At 41.5% G+C, this 18,781-nt stretch overlaps 1 protein-coding gene across 8 annotated transcripts in view; it reads left to right on the forward strand.

Moving 5' to 3' along the window:
* Positions 1–1,704: 1,704 nt before the first annotated feature.
* The window catches only part of DPY19L1 (dpy-19 like C-mannosyltransferase 1), a 135,282-nt gene continuing 118,205 nt past the window's right edge, over positions 1,705–18,781 (forward strand). For 2 of the 8 annotated variants that reach the window (XR_012157446.2, XM_073332900.2), the window contains exons 1-6: positions 1,705–2,209; positions 3,234–3,302; positions 10,448–10,472; positions 11,922–12,009; positions 12,662–12,799; positions 17,165–17,285. Coding sequence is in view for 7 of the 8 variants with exons in the window: in XM_073332900.2 (XP_073189001.1) it covers positions 1,900–2,209; positions 3,234–3,302; positions 10,448–10,472; positions 11,922–12,009; positions 12,662–12,799; positions 17,165–17,285 (751 nt within the window). In the remaining variant the exon portion in view is untranslated. The remainder of the gene's footprint in view (positions 2,210–3,233; positions 3,303–10,447; positions 10,473–11,921; positions 12,010–12,661; positions 12,800–17,164; positions 17,286–18,781) is intronic. The other 6 variants (XM_073332899.2, XM_073332903.2, XM_073332905.2 and 3 more) reach the window with 5 other exon arrangements.

The raw sequence follows: 18,781 nt of genomic DNA on the forward strand, positions 1-18,781 counted from the left end.
TGTTGAAACTCTGAATTCCAACATTAAGATTCCTAAAAGATACTCAGGAAACAGGAGAAGCACATGAAAATTGCAACTGTTTTGGTAGTTTTAGGTTGCAAAGCTGCTGATGTGGAAGGAGAGACGTGCAGGAACCCATGAACAATGTAGGAAGAGAATCAAGAGGAAAGACAAATGCAGAGAAAATGTAGAAAACCCAGAAGCAGAAGGATATAGTAGAGAGAGAAAGAGGGGACCAGAAGATAGACTGAACAGAGATAACATACAGAACAGGACCAAGGAGTGTAAGTGGTTGGAGTAGACGTAAGTTACAGGACAGACAATAATCAGGGACCAGAGAAAAACAATGAAAGGAATCTGGGGGAGAAGCTACAGTAAAGGAATATGTATTCGTGGGTGGGGGCCCTGCCCCGTGTTCTAATTAATTATTCTAAAAATGTAAATTAAACAATATAGATTTTAACATTGTTTTCAGATCTGATACTATTTGGCCTCAGTAGTCCCCTGGTCAGATAAGCACAGTTGGGATGTAGAAGGAGAGTTATGCTGCAACACAGTCTCCTATGACAGTAGTGCCATATTTGCGCCTCTAGAGAAAGAGGAATTGTAATTCTTCCTAATTGTAATTATTGGTGTAGGAGGTGCAGTGATAGCTGTTGTGATTTACTTAAGAAGACTGATTTAGAAAGCTGTGAAATAGTATTTCAGGTTCCAGAGGTACACATACACAACAACCAGACAGACATTATGTGGGATTATCCCTGTTTCCATGCAATCAGTTATACTGTGTGCCGCTGTTATGCTACTCTCGCCATCCCCTACAAAATGAAGGAGTCAGAGTGCTTAGTAAAAAAGCCTAGAACTCAGATATTCTTTAATACAGTCTTCTGGTACCCCAACAAGTGTCCCAGTCCTACAGCACAGTACAGGCTATAAAGCGTTCTCTAGATGTGACAATTTGCATGAGTAAGATTTTTTTTAAAGAGAGTGAAGCTTAAAATGACTCACTGAAACCCATTTGAAAAAAAAAAATCCTTTGCCATGAAAGCCAGAGACTTTAAATCCTGGTCCAAACTCTTAGCTGGTGTAGCTCTACTGATTTCTTTGGAGCTGTGCATATTTACACCAGTTGAGCCTTTGGCCCTCAGAAACAGCACAAAGATCTCAAAGCTGTGGGAGGACATAACTAGGCTGTTGCAATCGCTGTAACAAAAGATCACGTAAACCACAGCCAGCCACGCAGCGGAGGGCCAGGGGAGCCATCTCCGTTGGCTGGGGGGCAATTGACAATTTAGCTCCGGCGAACAAAGCGAGACTGCCCGCCCCCAGGTGACATTTAAAAGCAACCTAAAGCCTAAACCGTCCCAGTTTATTGAATCAAAGAAAAGGGTTTAACGAAATCCACCAAGCAAGAGGGAGCCAGGAAGAGGGGTGGGGCAGGAGGAGAGGGGCAGCCCCGAGGAGGGGCTCATGGCAGCCAGGGGACCCGGAGAAGCTTCCCAGCAGCCCGAGTGAGGCAGGAGGCTCAGGGGAGCAGAAGGGGCAAAGGCAGGAAGAGCCGCGCGGGCTGTCAGGGTCAGAGCAGCGGGGGGGTGGAGCGAGAGGAAGGCGGGGCAGAGCCGTTGGCCTCGAGGGCGGCGCGCGGGCGGGCCCGGCGTCCGGCCGTTGCGGTGACAGTTCCCCGCAGAACGCCCGCTGCCCGTTGCCGGGGGGGGGAGGGAGCGAGCGAGACTCGGCCCCGGCGCCCCGCCTGCTCCACGTGGCCTCCGGGGCGGAGCCGGCGGCGCGGCCCGGGCCAGCGCCAGCGATTGAGATTCGGCAGGGCAGGAGCGGCGGGTGACCGCCCCGGGGCGTCGCCCGTAGCCCGTCCCGCCCCCCGCTCGCGGGGACTATGCCGAGATGGTCGTGCAAACCCGAGGCAGACACAAAGAGTCGCCGCTCAAGCCGCCCGGCGCTCAGCCGCCCCCGCCCCAAGCCGCGGGGGCGCCCCAGCCCGGAGCGAGCCCCAGGAGCGGCCGCGGGCTGCAGCAAAAGCAGCCAGGCAGGCAGCTGTCCTACGGGGCCGGCGCTATGCGGAAGGGAGGAGCCGGGAGGAAAGGGGCCAAGAGCGAGCCCCAGAAGCCCAGCCGCCCCCTGGCCCAGAGGGTGAGGGCGATGCTGGGCCTGGGCCAAGAGGGGTCGCTCCGGGACTGGAGACACGGGCTCCAAGGTGAGCGGGATCGCGGGCGGGGCGGGGCGGGGGGCTGTGCACAAAGCCGCTTCCATCTTGTGCCCCCGTTGGGAAGCGGGGTTAACGGGATTTGCTCCCCTCAGGGGGCATCAGCCTCGGGGCCCCTCTCCCAGCCACGTCTCCGTGCTCCTGTCCCCAGCACACTGGGGTGCTGCTGGGCCGCTGCTGCCACAGCCACCCTCCCCGACAGGCAGCGCAGCCCCTGGGGCAGGAGAGGCTTTAACCCCCCCCCCCCTTCACATGCCCTGCTCGGGGAGCGCTCCCCGCTGCCCAAGGGCCGCTGGCAGGGTGGAAACCAGTTTGCCTGACAATTGTGTTTCAGGGTAACCCTCTAATTGAAAAAGTAGGGGGGAAACGTTTCTATCTCCCGCCCCCCTCCGTATATTTAACGGGAGTTGACAGCAGTCAGAGGTGTGTGGTCAGTTTCACTGTTCCAGCTCTAGAGTCAATTGCCCAAGGAGAAAGGACCCTGAAAGTAGTCGTGAGGAAGCAGGAGAAAAAAAAACCTTATAATGTTGAAGGTTTTTATGAAAACAATACAGGACATCACACACCATTTATACAGCATCAGAAACTACATCTTTTTTAAAAAAACGTTAATTTTATTTAGCCTCATTGCTGTTGGGATAATCTACCTGGCACTTGACTGTGCCTTGATGAAGGACTGTGGGGTTGGTTGGTTCAAAAGAAAAAAAGTCAAAACTTTATGCTAGAAAGTTGTACAATTCAAATGTAAAGCTATTTTGTTAAGTATTCTCTCTTTTGTCCAAAGTGTTTTTAAGGCACTCTGTAGAAATAAAATATTTATTGTAGTCTTGATTTTTGTTTTTAAATAGGTTTAGTCACTCTGCATCCAGTTTATCTCAGCTCTTTTGAAGCTAAGTCAAGGTGGCTGTAGAATATTAATGGTGCAGCCTGAGAACAGTCTCTTTAAATGAGCTTGCTTTTCATTGTTTGAAGTTTAAAACTAAATACTGCTAAGACAGTTATTTTCTTTTTACAGTATTTATTGAAGGAAAAGGGGCCTTCATCATGAGAGCAGATAGCAAGATATGGTTCACTTTTATCCTAGGTAAGGAGGCAAACATACCAGTTCTTAAGGTCTCACTGCTTTATAAAAATGTACTATATCAGAGTTTGTCTGGAATGTAATTTAGGGGGGAAACCTCATGCTTCTTTGCATGTTAGTTATCATTCCTATTGCATTGTATCTCTGGTGCCTGTGCACGCACAACCACTCACTCTCACAAATAAACATCTAGGATGGGATTTGCAATAATGTTTAGTGGTAAAGAGTCCTGTGGCACCTTATAGACTAACAGATGTATTGGAGCATAAGCTTTCGTGGGTGAATACGCGCTTCGTAGGATGCCACAGGACTCTTTACCACTTCTGCAGATCCAGACTAACACAGCTACCTCTCTGATGCTTGACAGTAATGTTTAGTGTTGACTTAAATGAGAGCACAGTTAAGCCAATAATAAAATCCTTTATGCAAGCTAAAATACAAATTAAAAAAAATGTATTTGTATTTGACTGATACTTGTTACTTTTTATTAGGTGTGCATATATATATGAACATGTGCATATGTGTGTACACTTCTGATTTTTCATAATTCCCTAGAAATGCACCTGGAACTTGTAATATATTACTAATTATTCAGTCAGTTAGGTCTTTTGATTCTTAACATACAAACATTCTCTTCCTCTAACAACTTACACAAATTATTACTCTGTTAGTGTACAAGTTCAGTATGTAACTTTGGAAAAGGAGGGGGAAATAGCCCCATATTTTTCAAATTTTTTAATTTAATTTATTTATAACGCCATTGTTCCAGGACACTTGTGGGAGAAATTAATAACTGGCTGAGGTTAATGGTCTAAGATGGAAGTTTAGGGTGATCAGCTTTCTTTTAGCCAGTCATTATTTTCCAAGAAATGCCCTGGCTTGTGACCTTTATTGCTTCAATACTGTAATCTGTGGAACACTTTGTTAGTTAGCATTATTAGCTTAAGAGCATTTAAATATATGTGGATATAATATCAAACTTATTATATTTTGGGGGAGGAGAGGAAGATGATTCCTTGACATACTATGCTTGTGAGACAAAAATTAAATTTATTGCCACACTACTGGAAATCATTGTAAAATACCTGTTTGCTATGTTAAATGAAAATGCTGGATCTTAAAGTTAAAGTAAAATCAACAAACATCAAATTATTTATCTGTTAAATATCTTTAATCTTATTTTAACACCAAATAACTTCAATGTATTGTAAAATTTTGGGTGATATTTACTGATATCTCCTAAACCTGGCTAGATTCCAGAAGAAATTGTATCAGAGAAATAGGAAGAAATTTGCTATTTTTATAAGTTATTACGACGTAATTGATAAGTAAATTGTCAATAAATCGTTTCATTCACCAATGACATACAGCATCCTCTTAGACTGAAACACAACTGTTGTTTAAAAGGCTAAACAACACTAAACAACCAGTTTCAGGCAGGAATCGAATACTTTGTTCAGCTGAAATTTCAGAGGGGATTTAGGTAGGCAGAATATTATTTCCAGAGCTGAAATTTGGCCGTGACGCCAGTGCTAACAAGTGAATGGGTCCAAGTATAAATGTCATACCCATTTATTCCTACAGAATATAAATCCATACTAATGTAAATATGTGAGGTCTACTTCAAAATCTGATTTAAAATGTGAACATTTGACAAAAGCTTGGTTTACAGTTTTGTTGGTTTAATTTTGTAATCTTAATCTTGAAAGGGCCAGACTTTCAAAAGTACTGAGCACCGACTATTGGAGTGAGATTTTTCACAAGAGCTCAGCTCCTATTTAGGCACCTAAATGAAGTTGCAGGACTTCTAAAAGTGCTCAGCGTCCTGCAGCTTCAATTGTCCTTTCTTTGGAAAATCTGGTCATTTCATTTAGATGCCTCACTGGGAGCTGAACTCTTGGAAAACCTCACCCAGTTGAATTTTCAATAAATCTTTATATAGTGAGCCTGAAAAATAGTTCACCCTTATTCTTTTGTCATAATTAAGTTTCAAGACAGAATATAACAAATTACAATATGATTGCTATTCCTTCTTGAGTTCTTGAAAGCATAAGTCATTTACCAGTACATTTTGACACTTGTATGAAGAAATCTCAGCCTCTGTTCTGGAGGCAGATCTGTGCCAAATGTTGTGACTTAAGAATGGCTTCCCTTTTCAATAGTACTTCATTCCCAAATCATATTTATGCTTGGATGCTAACATGTTTATGCTTGAATGCTAGTATGCCATTCAAGTTCTGCTGCAATAGAGTCCTTTTACATAATTATTTCTAAATCTTGAAAAAATGTGTATATGTGCTTACCGTTAAGCATGGATGTTGTCCCATTAAGCAACCAAATAGTTCTGTTGAGCTCAAAGATTTAGTATGTGCATAAATCTTTGAAGAATGGAGCATTGGGTGTTTTTTTAATATTCCAAATAAGAGCATTAAAAGCACTACAACAGGAGAACAGAAAAATGGCCATACTGGGTCAGACCAAAGTCCATCTAGCCCAGTATCCGGTCTTCCAACAGCGGCCCATGCCAGGTGCTTCAGAGGGAATGAACAGAACAGGTAATCATTAATGGTTTACCCCTATCACCTATTTGCAGCTTCTGGCAAAACAGAAACTAGGGACAGCATCCCTGCCCATCCTGGCTAGTACCCACTGATGGACCTATCCCCCATGAACTTCTTTCTTTTTTTTAACCCAATTATAGTTTTGGCCTTCACAACATCCTCTGGCAAAGAGTTCCACAAGTTGACTGCATTGTGTGAACAAATACTTTCTTTTGTTTGATTTAAACCTGCTGCCTATTAATTTCATTTGGTGACCCCTAGTTCTTGTGTTATGAGAAGGAATAAATAACACTTCCTTATTTACTTTCTCCACACCATTCACTATTTTATAGATCTCTATCTTATCCCCCCTTAGTCGTCTCTTTTCCAAGCTGAAAAGTCCCAGTCTTAAATCTTTTCTCATATGGAAGCTGTTCCATATCCCTAATATTTTTGTTGCCCTTTTCTTATCCCATGACAGCTTACTTTGCTTAAGAGCCTTTGATGAGGGACCTTGTCAAAGGCTTTCTGAAAATCCCCACACACTATATCCAGTGGATCACCCTTGTCCATATGCTTGTTGACCCACTCAAAGAATTCTAGTAGATTGATGGGGCACGATTTCTCTTTACAAAAACCATATTAACTCTTCACCAACAAATAGTATCAGAGCGGTAGCCGTGTTAGTCTGGATCTGTAAAAGCGGCAGAGTCCTGTGGCACCTTATAGACTAACAGACGTATTGGAGCGTAAGCTTTTGTGGGTGAATACCCACTTCGTCAAATGCAACAAATAGTGTTCATCTATGTGTCTGATAATTCTGTTCTTTACTATAGTTTCAACAAGTTTTCCTGGTATTGAAGTTAGGCTTACTGGCCTGTAATGGCAGGGATTGCCTCTAGAGCTTTTTTTAAAAAAAATTGGCAACACATTAGCTATGCTCCGCTGATCTGCTACAGAAGCAGATTTAAATGATAGGTTACATACCACAATTAGTAGTTCTGAAGGAACTCAAATGTGAAATTGTAGAACTCTTAGGTGAATACCATCAGATATTGGTCACTTATTACTGTTTAATTTATCCAGTTGTTCCAAAACCACCTCTAATGACACCTCAATCTTGGACAGTTCCTCATATTTGTCACCTAAAACGAATGGCTCCGGTTGAGGAATCTCCCTTACATCTTAAGCTGTGAAGACCAATGCAAAAAATTCCTTTAGTTTCTCCGTAATGGCTCTTCAGTGCTCCTTTAGCATCTCGATCGTCCAGTGGCCCCACTGGTTGTTTAGCAGGCTTCCTGCTTCTGATGTATTTAATTTTTTTTGCTGTTACTTTTTGAGTCTTTGGCTAACTGTTCTTCAAATTCTTTTTTGGCCTTCTTAATTATATATTTACACTTCATTTGTTAGAGTTTATGCTCCTTTCTATTTTCCTCGAGAGGATTCCACTTTTTAAAGGATGCCTTTTTGCCTCTAACTACTTCTTTTACTTCATTGTTTAGCCACAGTGACACTTTTTTTGGTCCTCATATTCTGCTTTTTAATTTGAGGTATACATTTAATTTCAACCTCTATTAGGGTGTGTAGAGAGGTTAGCCAGGGCTTGTCTCTCTCCGGAGCGGCAGGGAACCCCACCGCCTCACCAAATTGGGGAATAGGTCTTGCCGGGAATTAGTCCGACTACATGAGCCTTCCTCCGTGGCCTTTGTGAAGGTGGAAATACAACAGTAAGCCCAGGCCCTGGGTCAGGGCAGGGCACTGGTGAGTCAGGCGCTCAGGCAGGGCTGAGCAACAACAGTATATAAACAGTAGGCCCAGGCCCTAGGTTCCAAAGGGCCTGGGAGAAGGGGAGACTGCCACCCACGAGTTGGGTGGCCGGGGGACACAGGCCCTCCCACTCCACTGCATCCCAGCCCGGTGCCCTAGCAGCGGCAGAAGACCCGCTGGTGTGTCAGTGGGGATCCTGGCCACAACACACTGACATGGGTTCTGGCAGTGCTGCAGCCAGACTAGGGTCGGCTGCCCCCAGGCTACTTCCAGACTCCCCCTCTTGAGGTACCTGGGTCAGGGTGAGGTCCTCAGGGGGGTCCAGCACCATGGGATCCTCGGGATAGCTGGCCAGGGGTAGACTTGGCAACTCCTCTGGGTAGCTGGCGTGGGGCAGGTTGGGCCAGTCCTTGGGCTTTCTGCAGGCCGCTGGGCTTTCCCATTTGCGAGCTAGGCTGGAGGTGTCTGGCCTCCCTGCCAGCTGCCTCCCCAGTGAGCCCTGAGGTCGGGCTTTTATCTTTCCGGGGCAACGCCTGACCCTCTGGGGTGTGGGTTCAGAGCTCCCTGGCTCCACCCACTCTGGTGTCTGGAGGGGCTTGTTTCTCTCCGGGGCGGCAGGGAACCACACCACCTCACCACATGGTGTCTTTAAAAAGTTTCCGTGCAGCTTCCAGGGATTTCACTTTTGGCACTGTACCTTTTAATTTCTGTTGAGCTAGTTTCCTCATTTTTGTGTAGTTCCCCTTTCTGAAATTAAACGCTACCATGGTGGACTGGTGTGGTGTTTCCCCCCTCGACAGGTATGGTAAATTTTATTATGTTATGGTCACTATTACCAAGTGGTTCAGCTATATTCACCTCTTGGGTCAGATCCTGTGCTCCACTTAGGACTAAATCAAGAATTGCTTCTCATCTTGTGGGTTCCAGGACAAGCTGCTTCAAGAAGCAGTCATTTAAGGCATCAAGAAACTTGTCTCTATATCCTGCCCTGAGCCTGAGGTGACATGTACCCAGTCAATATGGGGATAGTTGAAATCTCCCATTGTTGAGTTTTTTATTTTTATAGCCTCTCTAATCTCCTTGAACTTCTCACAAGTTACACTAAGGTGACCTTTTTTATAAATATACTAAGTATATATTTCTGATGTAATTTAAAATATCCTGGGCCAGATCTGTAAATGGAAAACATTTGTGTAAATCTGGAATAATTCCACTAAAGTCAAGGAAGCTACTCAAGTTACAATGGTGTAAGAGAGCAAAATTGCTCTCACCACCTTTTGAAATGCAGATATGGAGGTAATGACTGCAAGCAAGCATGATATTATTGACATAGTTTCATCATAAACACACAATAAAGAATGGCATTTGTGAAGTTGAAAAAAAGAGCTATAAGAAATTATTGTAAAACCTAATGTGAGTGAATGTATTTTTTCTGCTGAATTAAAGAATATGCTTCTGTATGAAATATATATAGTACCTTTGATGGAAGTGAAACACAATTTCAGTGCTTTGTTTTAATATGTAATTAATTTCAGTTTTAAAATTGAAATACTGTAAAATTGGCTTTAATGCATTGTGAAAAACAATTACAGGATGTATGTAACTATGTGCATCTCTTCTCTTTACACTGCTCATTGTAGATGTATGTAAGGTTAAGTTAGTGGGTCTAATTATATTCAAAAACCTTTGCATTCTGCAGCGTCACGGAATCTACTCTTTGTAATAGCTTAGATTCTGAAACAAAATTTTCTTGCCATCATGGTTGAGGAGAAAACATGTTAAGGTTAACTGAATATACAATAATGCAGTGTTGTCTTACTGAGTTTGCAAACAGACTGATGTAGTAGCTTGTGGATTTTGAACTGCCCCATTCCTCTCAGCATAATTAACTCTAAAACATACTGTTGGTGATTTAAATATTAGCTGTTACATTGCTGACACACCTTATGTATAGCTTCCCTTGCAATCAAAACTTCCAGTTTTCCACTAGAATGCATGTAAACATTGTCAGTACAAAAATCTGTGACAAGCTAAAACTGTAAAATTGAATTTAATTCAAAAATAAGACCGGGACTAATAGATTACCCTTATATGTAATTTATTCCAGAAGTATTTGTAAAAATATTCTAAATTTAAGGATGGAGTGTAAATTTTATATGAGCAAACAAATATTTAAGTTTTTATTAAAAGCTGCATGTAACGTCATTGTCAGATAAATGTTTTTTCAGCTGCATTTTGTTTGCTGGGGAAGGAATGTTTTTCTGTGACATTTATATTACAGATTTTCATAGTAATTGTAAGTAACATTTTTCTTCAACATAAAACAAGCACAATGTATATGTATTTTCCTTTAGTCATACAGACTGTTTTGCATCTAGTTTTTGTTCAATGCAAGGTATTTTGTGACATACAAGATGCTAACGGTAGAATATATTACTTTAAAAAAATCTGACTAGTATTGCTGTCTTAGATGTATAAAGTGTACTGTGTCAGCAAGTTAGATGTGACATTTGGCTTTTACAGCTTATTATTTTTCTTTCTTGCCTTTTGAAGTAAATGGCTTGAATTCTAATTGGTCCATTTGAATGATCCATGGTATGTATTGAAGTATTATGTATTAATACTGTCCATTTAATTCCAGATGCTTAAGTGTTGGCCAAAAAAGTTCATCTCAAAAGCAGCACAGGTTACTCCTATCCTTCCTTCTCCTAGAAGCCGAGTTGAGCACAGTGTGCAAGCCCATGATAACTGTTCTGTAATTATTTTAAAGAACATTTTTTAAGTTTAAATGTTTGATAATGAAGACACTTACCTCCCTTTTTTTTTTTTTTTTTAAAACAGCTGCTTTAGCAGGAGTTTTACACTGGTAAGATTATTTTTATTGGCTTAAGGTTGATATAAGTAATTAGAAATATTACCGTTTTAAAACAACGGGAAGCATCATATATATGGATGGATGGATAGATAGATAAGCCACTGGGGTGACTAATTTATCCATTATCGTCATATCTTTCAGTGAAAGTCATCATCTTTAACATAGAGTTGTTCTGTTTTTGTGATTCTGGACTTGAAAGATTTCCCCCTAAACTTTTTGACCAAGGGCGAAGTCTACTGTCTGGGTGAAAAATACCTATATGGCTGTGACCCTCAAAGCCATGCATATTTTCACTGGTACTCCTTCCTATCCTCCAGTCAGTTATGAGGGCCCCCAAATAAATCCTTTCTGTTCCCTATTTAATTCTGCCCATTAATAAATGTACTAATTCTGTATCCCATTTTGCCTCTTGTCAGGGCTTCTCTGCTTCTTCTTGCTCTCTTGTGTGCACAGTAGGCTCTTGGCCTCCCAGTTACTACTGTTTTTCCTAAGACCTCAGCTCCAGGTCTCACTCCCCACTTTTAAAAGGAGCAATATCTGTGAAAGGATCAGTGACTGCTTTTCTACGTATCTGTGGAAAAAAATTTAGCAACTCCAGCCATTCTGCTCCCCTAGCCCTCCTTCTTCCCTCCTCCAAAAAAAACCAAAACAAAAAAACAGTCCACCAAAACCCATAACAAACCCCCCGAAACTAACAGTATCTAGTGCTGTGTTTCTTGCAACCCCCCTCCTCCTAATAAAGGGATAGAGTCACTTGGCTGTTCTGTTCCTTTCTTCTCCCCTCTCTTCCAGAGAAGGAGCCAACCCTACTCAGCATGCTTGCAGAGGCAAAATATATATTTCCTCTGGCAAGTGGGGTTTTTTTTTTCCCCCCTCACGATCTGTATCCTTTTTTAAGATTAAAATCACCGTTTGATATCCTCATACTGGTACATAATTGTACTTTAGTAAAAAGCATTGAGCAGGGAAAACTTCCCTGGGCAAATATAAAGTACTTCCATTTAATTGCAGCATTTGCTCCACTTTTTTAATCTTTCACTGATTTGGTAGGCATACATCAGAATTTCCTTCCCTGAAGTCAGATTTGCTCATTCTAAGAGCACTTAGCTTTCGATCCACGTGTCTCTTGCACTTTATTATAAAATATTTTTTATATATGCATTTGATTTTTAAAAAAAAATCCCTTTTTAATGGTATTGCAAGAGACCCTTGTAGATTCACATTCTCTTTATTTTAGTTAACTCACTTAAAATGGATAGTGTGAAGAGAGGAGACTGGAAAGTAATCATCAGTACAACAGCAGACTGAATTACAAGTAGCTGCATTAGGTCTGCTGTGTTTTCTGATGTGAAAATATTTACTAAAAGTTTCCTAGTGTGTATAAATCAGTACTGGTTTCAAAACCTGAAAATTGAAACTGAATAGGTTTTGTTCATGCAGGTGTCATATTACAACTCTTTTTGAAAATGACCGTCATTTTTCTCACCTTTCAACGCTGGAAAGAGAGATGGCTTTTCGCACTGAAATGGTTAGATCTTTTTTTCTTCTAAATAATTTAAATAAAAAGCGACACTGCAGTCTTTAAAACTTGTCTGGAATAATTGATCTTATAATTTCCAAAATTCCACAGCAAGAAAAAATAACACATACAAATACTTTATAAGTAACATATATTTATATGTTAATTTTGAGGTACCAATTTCATATATAAATTGAGTTCCCTTTCAAATGGGTTTCAAATATATTTTATTTTAAACATGATATTGTGACCTAATATACAATAAAATATGTAAAATTTTAAATACCCTATTTCATAACTTTATAAAGTTACTAATTTAATGAAGCACACATTTAAAAAGTGAACATTTACCCCCATTTACCGGTTTCTCTGTCACTTTGTTAATGAAACATATGTCCTAACTGCATGGAATATTTTTAACTACCTTTCTCTATAGTATTTCATGCTTCTTTTGAGACAAAATGGAAGTTCTCTGGGTGTTTTGCCCAACTGAGTTTCGAAATGGTACTAACATGAAGAAACTTGGAAAATTGTGTAGTTGTGCTTACTAGCTTTGTCTGAGTCTTATAATAATGAATTCCGCTTAAAAGAAGGAATCTTATGTAGGACAATACAAATGGTACTACCTGATTAATTTCTGCTAAATTATGCATCCTTTTAGGGCCTTTATTATTCCTATTTCAAGACGATTGTTGAAGCACCATCATTTTGGAATGGAATGTGGATGATTATGAATGATAAACTAACTGAATATCCTCTGGTGATTAACACGTTAAAAAGGTTCAATCTTTATCCAGAGGTAAGCCATATTTTGAAAGGAGTACCTGTTTCTGTGAAAACTCTGGTTAATGTCCTAGTGATCAGCAACCTTTGGCATGCGGCCTGCCAGGGTAAGCTCCCGGCGAGCCGGGCCGGTTTGTTTACGTGCCGCGTCCGCATGTTCAGCCAATTGCGGCTCCCACTAGCCGCGGTTTGCCACTCCAGGCCAATGTGGGCTGCGGGAAGCGGCGGCCAGCACATCCCTCAGCCTGCGCCACTTTCTGCAGCCCCCATTGGCCTGGCACGGCGAACCGCGGACAGTGGAAGCTGCGATCGGCTGAACCTGTAGAAACGGCAAGTAAACAAACTGGCCCAGCCTGCCAGGGGGCTTACCCTGGCGGGCCGCATGCCAAAGGTTGCCGATCCCTGTCCTAGTGTTTTATTTAGAAAGTAAAAATTGTGCTGAAAAGAGTGATACTGCTATAGGGCAGAAAGAAATCTTCCCTGAAATATACATTTAATTATATTGTAACTGAATTTAAGTATTGTATGGTAACTTCTTTGTTTAAATTAGGTAGCTATTATATGTTTCTATGATTTGGTTTCCTCTGGGGTGTACCCCCTAACTGATTTCAAGCAGGCAGCAGTCAATCAAACTGTAGGCATTTTTCACACCTTAATTTTCCACTCTTCAGTTGCAATCTGTTTTCATTCTTCCCTTGTTTTCTTCCCTCTCCTGAAGACTGGCAGGTTGGTGATGCTGCTTAACTTCAGGGTAACCTGTTTCTTTCACATCACCAACAGTTTCTTTAAGAAACCGTTTAGGAGGCACCGTTGGTGAGCAGGTTGTGCATGTGAACAACATATCTCAAAGGACCACAATTACTATAGAGTAAATAACAATTCTTTATTGGCTTGATGCAGAGATCACCGAGTGAGGATTTTTGGCTGGTGGTACGCAGGAGGTTAGATTAGATTCTGACCTTGATCTATGAATCATAGTTTGACTTCTGTGTTGAGAAATAAATGCAAAACATGGATCTCTTAGGGCACACTGCCTGCTATTACTTTGTATTTACTAATATTTGAGACTATTTCATCAGCTGACTAAATCAAGTTTTTTATGAATCTAGCTTATATACAGAATAGGAACCTTATTCCTCATACAATTTTCCCCCTCCTTTGGTTACAAAATATGCCAGTGTATAACATTTATACACTGTTCTGCTTGAGTGATACAAAGTTCCTTTCATTCTGAAGCAGTAGAGAATTTTGACTTCAGCTAAAGAGTGACCTAGCAAAGTTGAGCCTACCCGATCAAATGTGTATACTTAATCTGCAATTAGTGGTTAAAATGAAAGATGGCAAATAAGTATCATAAATGAGGACATCAAGACCAGGGTCAATCAGATACACAGTGGTGGCCATGCTATAAGAGCATGAATAGGCTACAGTTCAAGAAATGTAGATCCTTTTGGAATCTTGTTGGCATAACCCAGATCCCAAGCTTTCATTGACGAAGTATTTGAATGTGGTCCAGGTAGCTAAGAGGCTATAGATGTGTGATTGACACAGCAGTTTTCCTGCATCTAATTTTCCTCCATTTACATCAATCATAAGTAATGCTGCGAGTTTGTCACAGATTCCGTGACCTCCATGACTTTTGCAGCAGCCAATGCGCCTGGCTCAGGGGCGGTTCAGGCAGTACCTGCGTCAGTCACACCAGTCTTGCCCCCCTCCCCCCAGCAGCAGAGTTTGGGTGTGGGAGGGGGTTGGGGCACGGGACGGTGTGAGGTGGGCTTTGAACAGCCCCCCCCAGGTAAGCGCCACCCAGAGTGCGCCTCACCCTGTCCCGTGCCCCAACCCCCTGCTCTCTTCCCACACCCAAACTCTGCTGCTGTTGGGAGGGGGGAGGCACAGAGCCAGGTACGGAGCCTGCAGGCCCCGCCAGCCCCCACCCCACTCCCAGCACCAGTTGGGGTCCCAGGCTGAGCACCACTGTGCCCCCTCTCCCTCCAGCACCAGCAAGGGTCCTGGCCATGCGCCGCCTGATTCCCCCCCCCCCCCCCCCCCGCCCAGCACCTGGGCTGCCCTCCCGTGGCACCCATGGGAAGCCTCTCGCCCCCCCCCCCCAAAAAAAAAACAAAAAACCAAACCCTAGTCAGGGGTGTATAGTAAAACTCATGGACAGGTCATGGGCCGTGAATTTTTGTTTATTGCCCATGACCTGTCCATGAGTTTTACTAAAAATACCAGTGACTAAAATGTAGCCTTTATAATTAGCCATGTCATCTAAGGAAGCCTTTGACAAGAATATTGTTAGTGTTTAGTACCAGGTACATGAGTAGCTGTGTCTAATAATTAAAACTAGTGCAGCCCTTGAATGGACTCAAGAGTTTATTCCTGATAAAGGTCATTTACAACTTAAATAGAATTTCTTGTGAAGTATTGATGAAACAGCAGGGTCTGTCAGACAGAATTTTCAAAGGAGCCTAACTAAGATACTTACCTCACCAAGGGTGTTTGAGAATCTCCTCTGTAGTATTTATTGAGTGTGCAGTGGCACTCAGTAACATTAGCGGATGACATGCTTCATGACAAAAGTATATCAGTGGCTCTTTAAGGTCTGGTCGACCATTTAGTCCTTTGAGAGACATTAGAGTTGGTAGCTAAGGAATCTAATTCCCACAAGCCTCAGGTTTCTGCAAGGAGGGCTGAAAAAGAGAAATGTCCTTTTTAAGAATGTAAGTTGATTTGTTTCTTCTGGTGCATACAAAGGAGATACAAAAGGGGAACCTGTGCTAAAATCCTATCTCCTCTGAAGTCAGTGGCAGAACTCCTCTTGACGTCAGTGGGGCCAGGATTCATCCCTGAAGTGCAACTTTCTTTCAACTACCTCTTATGTTAAGTCACAGTTCTCATTGTTTGGAACTTTAATTATGAGTGTGCCTGACATTCTTGCACTTCAGAATTTGCTTTTCCTCTAGTCAGTTTAGATGTTCTTTGTGATGGCAATTGGATAAATGATAGCCTTGTGATTTAAAGGTCACTTGTAATTAAAGCACAGATCTCAGTGATGAGTAGCCTAGGTTCTGTTCTCAGTTCAGCCAGACTTTGTCTTGCCTTGACTTTTGTGCCTTAGTATTATCCCCATTTTACAGATAGAAAATCTATTTCTTATCTCTCAGGAGTGTTGAGGCTTAATTCATTCTTGGTTGTAAAATGCATTAAGATCTTTGAATGGAAGACAGCACTATGGAAGTGTGGTGGTATTGCAAATTCTGAGGTCCTTAGTAAGATAAATTCCAATTCACTCTATAGGAATTAGCTTGAGTAAGAAGGGAGTAAAAACTAATACAAAACTTAGGATTTGTCCATTACTGTTATTCTGGCCATGCCAAGAGGTAGCCTTATCGTGTTCTCCTTACTTAGTGATCCATAAAGAACATTATGCAGTTTTTCATGTCTGTGTGATTATTTTCCCTAAAGAGATGTCTCAGTTTCATGTTAACCATCTCTCTGTATCAGATATCTAGAGGTTTCCTGGTCAGATGAATTTGATCTTGTATTAGAGGGGTGTAAATAGGGTATTTGGATACTTTGTTTGACAGCTTGCTCTATGTGTGCTTTGCCAACTTTGTGGGAAAAATTTGGGACCATCTGAGAGACATCTGCTAAGCAAAGTTGGCTCATAGAGCTCCTTCCATAAAATGTTCAAATATACCAATTCCTACATGGTTCTGAATACAGTGGTTCCCAACCAGGGGTATGTAAAGATCTTCCCGGAGATATATCCACTCATCTCGATATTTGCCTAGTTTTACTACAGCCTACATAGAAAGCACTAGCGAAATCTCTATAAACTAAAATGTCATACATACAGACAATGGCTTGTTTATACTGCTCTATATGCTGTGCACTGAAATGTAAGTACAATATTTATACTCCAACTGATTTTTATAGTTACGTGGTACAAATGAGAAAGTAAGCAATTATTCAGCAATAGTGTGCTGCGACACTTGCGTATTTTTATGTCTGATTTTGTAAGCAAGTATTTTTAATTGAGGTGAAACTTTGGAGTACGCAAGACAAATCAGACTCCTGAAAGGGGTACAGTAGTCTGGAAAAGTTGAGAAGCACTGCCTTAGGTTGATGGGGGTATATAGACTTCTGATGTTAAGCAGGTATAGTGTTAAGACTAATGCTGAGCAATAGAGCTATGTTGGGTATTCAGAGTGAATCATCTCAAAAACCCTTAGTTTTGTAGAAATTAAAAATGTAGAGTCTTGGAAACACTGTCATGGCATTTTACTAGTTCCTGGCTGTTTGAAAGGTTGCCGTAGGTATTGAGATAATCTGTAAATCTAAGTTCCTACTTAAACTTCAAATCCTATTTTCTACACAGGTGGTCCTCGCCAGCTGGTACCGCATATACACAGGGGTAATGGATTTTATTGGTCTTCAGACCAAGACATGCTGGACTGTAAACAGAGGAGAAGGGCTTAGTCCTGTTGAAAGCTGTGAAGGCAAGTTTTTTTCCCCTAGTATATTCTTGTGGTTTTGCATGTATTTTGGTTAATGTGTGTTCATCACTGGCTCATTTTCATTTAGTTAAGCCTGTGTTTTAGCTAATTTTGCAACATAGTATATGAAATACATGGAAAAGGAGGGATTTTGTGCTGTGCCTCGTAGAGGTATAGCACAGAACTTGTAATCCAGGTAGTGAGGACTAGGGGCTTGTCTTCACTGCAGCACTAGCTTGAGCTATAACTTGAGTTTTGCCCCTAACCCAACTCTCATCCATGTGCAAAAATGTGTAGCTTGAGCGAATTGCCTGTTGAAGAGGATGAGTTGAAGCTGCAATGCTGCGGACATGGGAGTTGGTAATATAGTGGGCATGCAGCAGTTCGAATTGTAATTCCTCAGCTGCTAACCAAATTAGATTGTGTAAATGGAATGTGTCGCATTTCGGTCCATCTCACTTGAGCTAGGCTAGCTTGAGTGCAGTAAATCAAGTGTACTAACTCAAGCAACTGTTGTAGTGACAAGCCTAAATTGGTTTTAAGCCATCTTTGAGCCCTCCCAATCCTGGGTTGTTCTGAGGGCCACAGTGGCCCCTGACATAATTTAGACAAGCCTTTGGGGCTGTGTAAGTTAGGCAGCCTCCCTGGGTTGCCGTCTGAGTGACAGTGCTACTCAAATATCTGCAGTGCTGCGGCCCTGCCCTCTACATGTTCCATACACCAGTGCTTGTGAGGGAATTTCAGAAGGCAGCCTTCCATAGTGTCTTCCATAGTGATTGCACTGGGGGAATCCTCCCCTGGGGTAATCTGGATCTTTCACCCAGTTTAAATGGGCTGGGATGGATGTGAGGATCTTGTATCTGATCTTTAGTTCCCAGAGCTCAGGCATGACCAAGTGCTATTTCAGATGTGGAGGAACGTGCTTGATAATGTGTGATAAAGCTTTTTATAATACCTTAAGTATAAAAGGTGTCTTGTAAAACAACCTTTTCATTTTGTCTTTTGAAATTTAGAAATATGCTATAATTTAACTGAGCTGTATAAATCAGATTCACATTTAATTAAAAAAATCTTTAAAAACTTTTATGGAACAGACTTTAAATCCAATTTTACCTTAAGAGGTGTATTCTTTGTTTTTAAAATAAATGTAAAGGTTAAAACTACTGGTAATGGAATAAAAAGTTAATGGATTAGTTTGAATTGTAAATATATATTGTGGGATTTGTGCACGTATGAACTGCCCTATATTAAGAGAAACCTAATTCACTTTTGCTGTAACTGTTTTAATGCTTCATTATTCTTAAGCTACCCCAAAAAATAAGGGCTCTGTTCAGAGTCTGCACAGTTCACTTTTTATCTAACTTAATCAAAAGCAAGATATTTTGAATTATTCTCCTAACTTCTTTAAGAGGCAGTATATTGATGCTTATCAGGGCTTCCATACATGCCAGCCAATTCATCCTCAGTTTTGAAGAAATTCCCTCCTATGTTTTCAGCAT

This window comes from Lepidochelys kempii, chromosome 2 (assembly GCF_965140285.1).
Source record: "Lepidochelys kempii isolate rLepKem1 chromosome 2, rLepKem1.hap1, whole genome shotgun sequence".
In the NCBI taxonomy this organism is placed as follows: Eukaryota; Metazoa; Chordata; order Testudines; family Cheloniidae; genus Lepidochelys; species Lepidochelys kempii.